The 12,464-nt window shown below is 51.4% G+C and overlaps 2 protein-coding genes across 37 annotated transcripts in view; one reads left to right on the top strand and one right to left on the bottom strand.

The window, feature by feature from the left end:
* Positions 1-888: 888 nt before the first annotated feature.
* On the top strand, positions 889-2,184 carry TMEM200B (transmembrane protein 200B). The gene has a single exon (XM_062508952.1). The coding sequence runs from the start codon at positions 889-891 to the stop codon at positions 2,182-2,184; it is 1,296 nt and encodes a 431-aa protein (XP_062364936.1).
* Positions 2,185-8,286: 6,102 nt separating this feature from the next.
* Positions 8,287-12,464, bottom strand: part of EPB41 (erythrocyte membrane protein band 4.1) — a 94,541-nt gene continuing 90,363 nt past the window's right edge. For all 36 annotated transcript variants that reach the window (XM_062509162.1, XM_062509161.1, XM_062509153.1 and 33 more), the window contains one exon: positions 8,287-11,803. Coding sequence is in view for 1 of the 36 variants with exons in the window: in XM_062509138.1 (XP_062365122.1) it covers positions 11,771-11,803 (33 nt within the window). In the remaining 35 variants the exon portion in view is untranslated. The remainder of the gene's footprint in view (positions 11,804-12,464) is intronic.

Here is a 12,464-nt window from a genome sequence, read left to right as displayed (position 1 = left end):
TGTTTTTGGTCTGGGACTTGTTCAAGGCCTGTTTTAGTTTCCCAGGGTTCCAGTTATCCCAGGCACAGTGGTGCCAGCCCAGCGAATGCTTCCTGCCAGGTTGATCACCTGCTGTGTTGGGCAACAGCTTCCATTCCTTTTTCTGCTCATCTAGGAAATAAAGATCTGGATAGAATAGCATACTATGCAGTGTAAATCCCTATAAATCCCTAGATGTGGAGTTTTATGTTGTTGTGTGTATGGGTAGGATCCTGAGGATGCACTGAGCAGGTCGGAGGAAATACGAGACAGCAGAAAATTGGGGAAAACACCTCTTTTAGCTTAAATTCTCTATGGATTGGTGGGTCCTGCTGTCTGATGAGTGGCTTGTTGTTGGTTTAGGTTTTTAGGTCCTGCTTGGATCATCACTCACAGGGCTCTGAGTGATGCAGCTGTGTCAGACCTTTCATTTGGGTCTCCAGGTGCCTCAGATTCCCCAGAAGATGAATAAATAGCCCCTTCCCTCACTGCTGCTGTGGCAGACTGGGGGGTGGCACCTTCTCCCAGTGACACACGACTGGGTGACCCAGGACAGGTCCCTTAGGCTGCAATGCCAGTGATGACTCTGTGCTGGGTGTCACAGCAGGGTCCCAGCTGTCCTCACTTCCTGCACAGCTCAGGGGTTTAGAGGGATGAGTCTGGAGCCTTTGGGAGTGTGGTTGGAAGAGACTCGGCCTCAGTGGGGCAGAGCAGAGCTGCTGGTCCCTGCCTGGTGCTCCTGGCATCCCCATGCTCCCAGTGTCCCTGTGGTGCCCATGCTCCAGCATCCCGGGCACAAAGACCCCCAGTGATGCCCACTCACATTTTTTCTTCTCCCATTGTGCAGGAATTGCGGCTGAGCCAGAGACGATGACTGTGGAGAGCACAGAGTCCAAGGGGCCCATGCGGGAACCGGAGCACGGGGGGCCCAAGGTACCGGTGGCCACCGTCCCCCCGCGGCGCCGGGGACGCCGCCTGCGGTGCAAGCCCCCGATGGAGTCCCCGCCGAAAGGGCAGCTCCGCATGCGCTCGCCGGCAGGAGCCTTTGTCATGGTGGGCATCTCAGTGGTCCTGGTGGGCATGACCATTGCTGTGGTGGGCTACTGGCCTCACCGGGGACATGGGGGCACCGGGGCCAGTGCGGGGAACACCAGCGTAGTGGGGGATATGAGGAGAGAGGTGGCAGCTTGGCGCCACATGCCCCACAGTGAGAAGCTGAAGCTGATCGGCCCTGTCATCATGGGCATTGGGCTCTTCATATTCATCTGCGCCAACACAATGCTGTACGAGAACAGGGACATGGAGACCCGGCAGCTGATGCAGAAGGGGCTCTACGGCCTGACATTGGGGCTGCCTGAGGGGACCAGCCCTGAGGACGGGCACTGCCAGCGTCGGGGCAGCCATCCCTTCCCCAAGGCAAATGCTGAGTGCGTGGAGGGCTGTTACCAGGTGGACCTGTCCTGCCAGCCCTGTCCTGGCCCCAGCAGCAAGTGGTCTGACTGTTACGGCCCCAACCGGCTCCAGACCATGGCCGAGTTCCTGCAGCACCCGGCAGCTTCCCCTGCAGTCTCTGTCCACAGCCTCCACTCCACCGAGGTCAACCTGAGCCTCCTATGCCACGCTGGAGCCGAGTCCCTCCTGTCCTCGGCCGTGGGGTCCTTGGCGCTGCCCATCATCAAGCTCAACAACTGCTTGCTGGACGGGGCAGCACGGGGGGCTAGTGAGGGGGCAGGGAGGAGCCCTGCTGAGCATCCCCCCAAAACACCCCAGCTCTCCCGGGCTCCACTTTCCATTGGTGACAGCACCACACCCTGGGGCCAGGATGGTGGTGGTGGTGATGGTGGCCACGTTGTCATCAACATGGATGACAGCTGTCCTGGTGTGGAGCCGCTGGTGGAGCTCAGCCCCGATGTGCACCTCCACACCCCAGGACACTCCAAATCCCTGGATCTTGGCCAGCCAGGGGTGCTGCTGCTGGCCCCCATCAAGGACCATAAGAACCGGAGCTGGCCTCGGCTGGACCATGTCAGCCTTGTGGGCTATGCCAAACTGGAAAGTACTGGCGAGTCCTCGGACCGGCTGCTGGAGCCCAGTGAGCCCTCAAGCCGGGGCGAGCCCCGACCCAGCTCCTGGGTGGTGGGGGTGGAGCAGGGCACACGGGTCTGATGTCCCCTTCACCTTTGTCCCAATCCCTCATCCTGGCCCCCAGCACCTACCAGCTACCCCAAAACCCCACATCTAGGAGGGGTTTGGGAGCAGCATTTTTAAGCCAATGCCAAGAGGAAGGTTCTGACCCTCTGCTTCTGGGGGAGGACTCACCTAGGGTGGGGTGTCCTTCCCAGTAGATACCCTTGGCCTTACAAGCCCTTCTCCTGGTGGCTTTTCCAGAGGAGTCCTCACTTGGAGACCCCACACAAATTGTGAAATGTGGACATGGGGGCAGGTGAAGCCCCACCAGCCCCCACAGCACTTTATTTCAGCAGGATTGGGGTGGGGAGATGCTTTGGAGGGTGGTGTCCTCTTGTCCAGCCTCAACCCACCAGAAAATTTGCTTGACCCGAGCATATAGGCCCAGAGAGGCTATTAAATATTATCTGGATGCCATGTGGTCCTGCCTTGCCTCCTCCTAATTCCTGTGGGATGCTTGGGAGGGCAGCATCTGCGGCAGTCGATCCATAGGGTCTGTGAGACCTTGTGCTCCCACCCAGGCTTCACTGGAGAAGGGATGCTCCAAAACCAGCTGTTCAACATTCACAGGATGAGGTGAATAAGCATAAGGTTTGGGATTTTTATGGAGAGAAGGGATGTAAAAGGTGCCCAGGCAGCGAGCAAGGTGCTGCTGTTCACCTGGGGTGCAGCAAATCCAAGAGCCTCTCCATGGATCTGGGTTTGTGCTGGTTTTTGGTGGGATGAAGGATGCTGGTGGTGGGAGGAAGAATGTGAAGGGGCTGAGAGGTGGGGGAGTGTTGCTGCTGTTTTTGCAAAGTCCTGTTTGGTGCTGTTCTGGTACTTGGTGCCCATTGGATGCTGTATGGGATGAGAACCAGAGCTGTATGGGATGAGGCCAGAGAGGCAGCCTCAGCACTGGGGTGGATTCCTGGAGAAAAGGGAGCTGGGGATTCATCCCATCCCTTCTTACTCCCTCCAGCTCTCTCTTGGACTGGAGAAGCCCTGGGATGTCAGGAGGTGTGGAAGGATGGATTGCAGCAATAGGATGAAGACAGCTCTACTCTCCAGCAACTCAGGAGGCTTCAAAATGGCTGTGGCAGCCAAGATGGGATCTTTGCCTTTTGTGTTCCCAAAACCAGGGTCTTTTGGGATGGCTGATAGCACTTTTATCTGTATGAAATGTTTGGGGCGGGGGGGAGGTTATTCCTCTTTCTGCTTCTCCCTTTCTGGTCTGAAGTGAACACAGTGTGTCAGACCTTGCAAACTTCGGGAACAACATCCATCTCCAGATTAAAACATCCCAGCAAAATCATTGGGAAATTGTCTTTTCTAACCCAGCCCCCTCTTCTCCTAAAAAGCAATCCCCCACAATGTTTTGGTGGGGAGGGGGAGATTCTGCTTTATGGGGAAAAGCTGTCTCTGTTTCCAATGCCAGCCCTCCCAGAGAGCTTGGGTATATAGCTTCCCACAGTGGAGGGAACAGTGATGGGACTGACAGCTGTGGTTGGGGGCCAGTTGCATCCCAAAGGATTCTCTGGGAGTGATACCAGCCCAAACTCAGCTATTTATTTGGCTGCTTAATATCAACATTATTTAGGCACTGATTCAATGCAAAAATAGCAACAAGAAAAAGTCACCATTGGGGTCTGCCTGGGAGCTGCAGCCCAGGCGAAGTGCCAGAAGGTTGTTTTTGTCCAAAAATAACTTTTTACTTGGGCTTAACCAGCTGCAGCCAGAGCTGATGCCAGGCCCTGGGCCATGCTTTGGGAACTGGCAGCAAGAAATTGGAGTCCCAAATGCCACAAGGAGCTGCACAAGAAGCTACTGGGGCCGTTGGTTTTAATATTCCCCCTTCATTTTCTGGCTGAGGCTCAGTCTAACCATGGGAAACAGCTGGATCACAGGGGAACCTTCCCGGACCATATGCCTGCCACCAGCACTGTCTTCGTGCCCCATTCTCCTTCCCAACTCAGCAGCATCCTCCAGGGGAGGCATTTCTAAGTCACACAGGGATTTAAAAATGCAAAGCATCTTAATTAATTAACCTGGCAGGGTGAGAACCCTTATGCCATCTCCAGCGAGAGCAGCATCTGTGCATCCCTCACCTTCACCTCCACCTGTGGACTCTGTTCCCAGAGTATTTCCCAGAGGATTTTAGCAGTGCTGGTTTCAGTGGATGGATGCTATGTATGCTGTCTTCATAGTATCTGGGATGGGGCTGGGTTAGAAACAAAAATTAAATGAGAATGTGAAAATATACACCCTGGATGGATCCCTCCACTGTCTGCTTGGCTGTGAAGTGGAACAATCCTGGAAGCCCTGGACATCTCACACTGCACAGCCTGTGAAGGGCATTGCTTGGTGGTACCTTCTGTGCTGGTCAGGAACAGGCTGGATACACTATGGACTAAATATCCAGCTGTTGTCACCCACCCCCAGGGTATCCCTCCCCAGGAGGTGGCCACTGCAGGAGGGTATTTCTGCCAACAGAAGGGGGATTTCATCAAAAACACCAGCAAAGAAAACTGGGGGATTGTCCCTAGTTCCAGCATGTCCAGGCTGAAAAGGACGTCTGGGGTCCCTTGGACCAGAGGATGGAGGCTGGAGAGACCCAAGGGCAATTGCAGTTATCTCGCACCACCAAGTGACTCAGCTGGTGCGTGGTTACAGGACAGCTTAGTTTGGGGCAAAAATCGATAAAATGTGGAAAATGGATTGAGGGAGCCACTACCATAGGCTGTGTGTGGGAGATGTGCCCTGGGGAGGTGCAGACCCTGCCGGTGGCTGTAAGAGGGTCTGTCGTGCCCAGGGACACTGCCACCGTGCCAGCGAGTCTCCAGATTTGCTGCTGGGACTCCTCTGTCCCCGGGGAGCACAACAACCAGAGCTCGGGACAGTCACTCTTGGCACTGCTCAGTCGTTGGCTGGTTTGCAGCTCTTTCTCCTCTTCCTCCAGCTTCTCCTCCTCCTTTCCCCGCAGTGGGGCAGGTCACAGCCATGAATGTGCTTGGCCGGAGAGCCCTTCCTTAGGATGTAAGGTCTGTGGGAAGGCGAGGGCACAGTACAGCAGGAGTGAGCGATCCCGGCCATAAATGTTCCGAGGTGTCGGGGAGGGGGCGGTGTGACTTGTGCTGGGTGAGAGTGCCTTTTGCCCGGGGGCTGATTTATGTTGCTTTATTAAAAAAAAAAAAATCAAGAGTGTGATACAAAATACCTCTCTGCATTAATGAGCCAGCACAGAGCCAAAGAAACCCATCCTAGTGCTTCCCGGTAGCCAGGGGATCTGGAATAGGGCTGGAGCTGAGGTGGGTTTGGGAATAGTTGCTTAATTATTTTTAAAATATTTTCTTTTTCTGTGGGTTTGAGGGTGTCCTGTATAGGTTCCCTGGCACCCAAGGCTCTGCACATAAATTCTACTGTAGAAATGGACTGAGCAATGTGGGATGGATCCCCCTGGGGCTGGTTCTGGGTCAAAAGCCAGAGTTCCCTCAGTGTTGTCAGCATCCATGTGATGTGTCCTGACAGCCGACCACTGGAATGGGGCTGGAGCCAAAATCTCTAGGGTTTTGGCTTGGAGTCAGTCAGGGACCACTGCCCATGCTGGGGGCAAAAAGCAAAAGATACCCATTGATCTGTAGGAGTCTGCAGTGGTGCTTCCCTGGGTGGTTGGGATGGAGCAGGGATGAATCCAGGGCCATTGACCCAGCTGCTACGGGACCTGAAGTGATTCCTCACCTGCTTTTGGCTTTTCTTTTGTGCCTCAGTTTCCCCAGTGATGGTGCTCAGAACTGAGCTCAGCGTGTCCAATTTGGCTCACTGCCAACATAATTCCTCCCTTTCAACACTTTTATCTCAGACCCTGGGATGATCAACCCTGGGGTCTCCCAGCTGGAAGTGATGGAGTCACACCACTGCTGCCTGGTTTCCACAGCAATTCCTCCTGAAGCCCTGAAAGTAGCCCTAACCCTTCAGGAACATGACTGGCTGCTGAGCCCCAAAAACAGAAGGAACAGCCTAAAAATAGCCTGGGATGGAACAAGCTGAAGATTGAATGGGAACTTTCTCCTCCTGATGTGATGCCTGCTCCTCCAGTTCTAGGGTTGAGTTCTGGGATGGAGACATGGGGAAGCACCAGGGATGGGTGATGAAGGGAAGCCACAAAAGTGGCATCTTCCCAAAGGATGGGGCCTCCAAGACAGAGTCATTGCCTTTGGTGTGGGATCTGGGGCGGGACCTGCCAGGAGCTACTGCCTCTTGTGAGGCTGGGACAAGGGGTTGGGGTTTTATTTATTTGCATCTGGATTGCCATGGTGTTTGTTTGCCTAACATTTTCCCTTGCTTGTAGCCATGCAAAATGCAACATTACCACACTCCCCTCCTGCTCTGGCTCTGAGGTGTATAAAGGCTTGGGACACCCAGCCAGAGGGGCTGGAATGGGGGAAGCTTTAAGGAAAAGCCTTTCCAGACTCCTGTGATGGCCCCATGTAGTGCTGAGCACCAACGTGGGTGTTTGCTGTTCCTTTCTTTGTACCCTGAGGCAATGAGCTGAGGACACTTTTCCTCTGGACATTTTGGATGGGGTTCTAGTGTCCCCTGTGCTGGGGTGTCCCTTCAGTATAGATGGCAGCACTCCTGCCCAGCAACACATCATGGTTTTGGTGGATGGGCAATATGGGACCATATCCCTGGTGCCACTGACATCCCTGCAGTATGTCTGGAACAGGGATGTGCCAGAAGCCCCTTGAGAACCAACAACCCCATGTCTCCTCCCTGTGGGAGTCCCAGGGCTGATGATGGTGTTTCTGCCAGGACACACTGGTGCATTCCAGCACAATCCCCTATTGTTGTCAGAGCTGGTAGCTGTGGGACAGACTGGCATCCACAGGAGCCTGACAGAGCTTGGAGCTGCTCCCCAGGTGATGTTCAATAGGGCCAAGAGTGGGAGCAGGTGATGACATCTTGGCCACTGAGCAGGGGACTGACACCCCAAAGTGCAGAAGAGTGAAGGCCATTTCTTGGCTGGTTGTCCCCAGACACAATGTTTTTGGGGCTGTTGTTCATACCCAGCCATGACCCCTCACACCAGTGCATTGTCTTAAGGTGCTGGGATCTCCCCAGGCCCCAAACCCCCAGAACAGGGCTGTTTTTGGCATGACCCTGCCAGGCTTGGGGAGGGCAGGAGCCTGGGAGATAACTGGAAGTGGCTCTGTGGCAGAGCTGTGCGTGAGTCACACTGCTGTGACACTTACGGGAAAGCAGCTCCAGTGGTGGCAGTTTCCCAACTCTCCAGGGTCAGTTTCTGAGGCTCCTTGGTAATTTCAGCTTTACAAGACACTGAGATTTACTACTTGGAAGCAAACTGTCCAGGGTCAGGGTGGAAGAGGTGATGGCTGTCTGGAACAATAGGAATTCAGAGCTTTTAGCGTGACATACCATATGCCACCCTTCTCCTTCTGCCGATTAGGGGAAATTGAGGCGCAGGGAGGTACCACACCCAGCCCCTGGGCTGCCCCTGCCCCGAGGGAAGCTCTTTCCAGCCAATTTTCAGTCTCCAGCTGCCCTGACTGGGCCATCTGGCTCTTGTTCTCTGTCAGGCCTGCAGCCAAGATGCCCTGTCAGCTTTCTGTGCCTTATTTCCGTCCCACCTAAAGCTGCTGAAGCCAGAAATAAAAATGAGATAGGACCAAAGTATCGATGGATTTGACATTTCCTCCGACTTGAGTCACACTCACTTAGGGACCAGCTGCTGAGCACAGACCTCACCTGGGCTCACCACAAATTCCGCAGCTCAAAGGAAGGTTTTATATCAAGTGATGCTTCTTTGGGGCACACCTGAACTCTGGGAATTGCTTCTGGCCCTTCTGGGGGCTTTGGTCCCACATGTGACCACACTGGGAACTGTTTAAAGGGTCTGAAGTCATCAAGAGCCCAGAGAAATGCATCCAAGGCACAGGACTGGAAGAGCTTTGGCACCATCACAGCTACATATGGGGGCTTTGGTTTAGGCTGGTAAAATCAAGTCACCACAAAGCCCGGCTAAGGAGAGAGACCTGGAGGAAGGTGAGAAGAAGGAAGAGAATTCAGTGCCAATGAGAGAGCTTTGTTTGAAAATTTATTGAAAAATGCAATACAAGAAGCAGTACTGAACACTTAGGTCTGCCTAAATACTACGGCAACTTTCCCTTTGATTCACTATGAAAATCCAAAATAACGGCTCCCAGGACTAGTATATCTATGAAGTTTTGCCAGCTTTAAAGTCCCTATTTTTATAAAGTATAAACACCTAACCTAGACAATTCACAATCATCTTAAAATTTTTTACAAAGCTCCTTCATCTTTTCAACTATATTTTTTTTTTCATTTTTTACAAGTTTCATCTCTAAGGCTGGGACACTACCACCTCTTAAGGTAATTGTACAATTAGGAAAATCAGCAAACCACAGTTTATTAAAACCAGAAATCAGTCAGTCCTCTGCTAACACATTTCTGTTGGTCAGGGATTGCTACTGGGCAACCAGAGTGGCCATTCCATTTTAATGGAGGAGAACAGGAGCTCCTTGCTTTCCTTTCTATAAAAACATTCATTCATATATAAATAGCTTCCATATAATGTATATTATACAATCAAGACAGTCTCTGGGTGAATTTGTGGAGTGGGAAGAGCTGGGAACATTCATATAAATAGACCTTACTTAGCTGGTTTGTCCTTTGAGCTGACACAGCACACTCGGAGCCAAGGATTTAAAATCCCACCAGAGGTGGAAGGGGAGTGGGCAGCCCCACCATGGCCTTGGCTGAAGGTAAGAGAAGCTTCTTCTGCTTTTAACTTGTATCTTCTTCCCAGGCTCCTGACTTGGGCACCGTGTTGGCAGGAACGGGGCTGGAAACCCCCGAGGTCAGACAGCAGGTGACGGCAAAGGGCACATGAGGCCATGACTTGTTTAAATTACTCCAGGAGAAGCAAGAACTCAGCAGGAGGGAGTGTGAAAATGGACAACCTGGAAACAACCACCCAAAATCCAGGGAAAAAACGGGGTTACTCTAGCCTGTGGGCCCTTTAACAAGGGGCATCTGCAGCCAAAGTGAGCTAATCTTTTGGGAAGGAGCCACCCCTCCTGGCAGCAAGTTTCTCACCTCAGAAATCCCCTGCTTAGGGTGTTTGGTCCCACTCATCATGCTCAGGGCAACACCCAGGGACCACAGGGAACACCCAGGGACCACATTCCCCTAAATTCTCCTGACAGCCAAGTGCCTTTAAGTGCTATGGACAAACTTAATTTATGACAATGGCTCTGCCTGGTAAAGCCCAGAAATCATCTCAGCCACTACTCTATGTGCCCCTTCACTCTTCAGGTGGCTGTTACAAGGAAGAAGAAAGGACTGAGTGGCAAAGAACTCAATTTCCAGAAAAAGGACAGTGCCAGAGGGTGCTCAGCACGATGGGTGTTTAAGGCAAGCATTACCTGACTAAGCTGAGGACAGCAGAGACACAGACCCCTTCCAGGGCCTGCGTGGCAGAAGAAAGGAAAGAGCTTTTCAGACATGGATAGCAAGACTTAATCTCTGCACTAAAGCCCAGGACTCCCTAAATCCCCAGAGCACAATGCCCTGAGGAAAGCAGAGCATCCTGGGAGGAGGCCCCGCACCAGAGCAGCCCAGAGGCAGCTGCTGGCATGGAAGGCTGAGCAGGACCCAGGGCCAGCAAGGCTCAAAGAGAGCCAAAATCCAGCAGCTCCAGCAGAGTCTCCAATCAATACTGACATCTTAATTAAAATTGCACCTGAAGCTGAGAAGCTGCACCAGCCCCAGTGTAGTTCCAGAGCTGTTTGCAGCTAAACACTGGAGCCATTGCAGCCTGAGCTAAATCCAGTAACTTCTGGAAGACATTATTCAAATTTAAAACTGGAGAGTATTTTTTCTTCATTGCCATTTTCTTCCCATCCTCACCTGAGGAGCAGAGCATTCCCTGCCTTCAGCTACCACGGTAGCACACTATACATATATATGTATATTTATACATGAAAAAAAAAATAAAATCACAACCTCAAGTGGACTAAAGTCTTCACAAATGTTTGGGCAGACTCTTTAGAGAGCTTGGCTAGTTTTTTGTTTCTTGAATCTTGAATTTAAATGGTGGAAAGACAAACCAGGCAGGAACATTCCCATGAAGCTGAGAGAGCAGTTGGGAGCACATCCAGCCCCTGAAATCATATTTTTGCATCACCCCCTCTGTGCTGGAGATGGCCCTGGGGATCTATAAGTTCAGCCTCAAGATTCAGACAATCACCCTGATATTTCATTCCAGCAAGGGGGTCATGAAGCCAAATCCAGACCCTCAGGCCAGCATGGAAGAAGGAATGTCAACACTTCCCATGTGGTTTGGCTCTATCACAACCAGCAACACCTGACACCTCCTAAAATTCCTTGTTCAGCCTCTACAGGTTTAAGAAGGATTGTCTAAAGGAGCTTAAATGATAGTAGGATACATGCTCTGGGAAATGGGTAACATGTTTGGCTTTAAATAGCACTGTGAGGGGAGGAAAAAAACCCAACCCATGACTTACAAAAAAAACAAAAAACAAACCAAACCAAAAAACAAAGGAAAAAAAAAACCCAACCAAACAAAAAAAAGCACAACCAAAAAAAAACCCCCAAAAAACAACCACGCTCCCTAATTTAAAAATCATGAACACAAACAAGTGAAAAACTATGACACCGAAAAGCTCAGTTCCTGTGAATGCTGCACAAGCCTGCCTTAGTAACATCCCGAGTCCAAACACCTTAAACACACACTTCTAAGGGCTTTTTAATTTAATGGCATCTAGAAAACACAAACAGGTTGGGAGCACTCGGCAGACACACACGGGAAGGTGAGATGCTATCACAGTCCTCTTAAAGCTCTAAAATTCACAGTATAAGATATTTGAAGCAACTTCCAGTATTCCTTAAATCTAGTCAACTATTAAGATGTGTGCATAGGTTACACCACAAAACCCTACTGTGATCACACATCAGGGCTAGAACCCAGAGGGGAGGGAGCTCGGTGCAGCCCAGGGGTTGTAGCAGGGCTGGAGCTCCCCAGAGCTACAAAAATAATCCAGAAGCAATCGGAAATGCTGCACAAAGTCCAACTCTTTAAAGTGACTCTCCTGGAAGAAGGACCCGTGGCTTTGTGAAGGCGTGTACAGATCCTGCACTAGGAATATGCACGGATACAGCCGTTACCCCTGACGAGGCAGGGGGAATACAAGTTAAAACAGGGAGCCCTGGAGCCCTGCAAGGTGGGATTCTGTGTCTGAAGAGGCTTTGCATGAGAAGGAATGCAAAATTGAAAACCTGTAAAAAACATTTAGTACAGTTAGAAATAGGGCATATTTCTGTCAAAATAGATATAAAATAAAAAAAATCCCAACAACAAAACAAAACCCTATGTCCAACAGGATCGAGTGGAGTCTGGAAAAATCCCAAGTAAAATGTCAAAGCGCAACTCTTAATAAATGATATGAATGTCTCTGAGTGTCAAGTCTGAAATCCGAGGTCTTTGTGCTCCAGGTAGTTTCTTGATAAGTTTTGCTGGGTTTCTTTATCCTGGAGTTGTCTTGGGCAGGACCGTTTCCTAGCAAGAGAGGAAGAGGAAAAGTTACAGCTACCAACAGCAGCGTGCTGGAAGAGACAGCAATCTGCCTCCCTGAAGTGGATGGGAACTGAATTCAGGGAAGTTACCACCAATGGCAGGTGAGAAGTGCCTAAAGAGGCTCCAGGAGAGCTAGAAAGGGACTTTGCACAAGGGCCTGGAGCTGCTGGAGAAGGGCAGGGTTAGATGGGATATTGGGTAAGAATTGTTCCCTCTGAGGGTGGTGAGACCTGGGCACAGGGTGCTCAGAGGAGCTGTGGCTGCCCCTGGATCCCTGGAAGTGTCCAAGGCCTGGTTGGACAGGGCTTGGAGCAACCTGGGTCAATGGAAGGTGTCTCTGCCCATGGCAGGGGTTGGATTGGATGAGCCTTATGGTCCCATCCAACCCAAACCATTCCAGGATTCTGTGATAAGTGGCATGGGACAGGATGGGCTTTAAAGCATTGAGGCACAGACAGAGCTCCTGGATTTCTTTAGCAGCTTCTTCCCAAACTCATTAAAAATGCAGAAAATGGGATTTCCAGGCAAGCCTGAGGTCCAGTTCGGGGGTTACTGTGCACTGACCTGGGCAGGGCACCTACAGCTGTACGTTGTATTTACAGCTATTCCGTGTGCTCCCAGTACATCACGGATATTTGGGAAG

The sequence above is a fragment of the Cinclus cinclus genome, chromosome 26 (genome assembly GCF_963662255.1).
Source record: "Cinclus cinclus chromosome 26, bCinCin1.1, whole genome shotgun sequence".
Lineage (NCBI taxonomy): Eukaryota > Metazoa > Chordata > Aves > Passeriformes > Cinclidae > Cinclus > Cinclus cinclus.
Note: the sequence above shows the minus strand (reverse complement) of the source record. Positions and strands in the feature narration are given on the sequence as shown.

Bases quoted from the DNA above. Each gene is read 5' to 3' on its own strand.
- TMEM200B (XM_062508952.1), top strand. From the start codon at position 889: ATGACTGTGGAGAGCACAGAGTCCAAGGGGCCCATGCGGGAACCGGAG.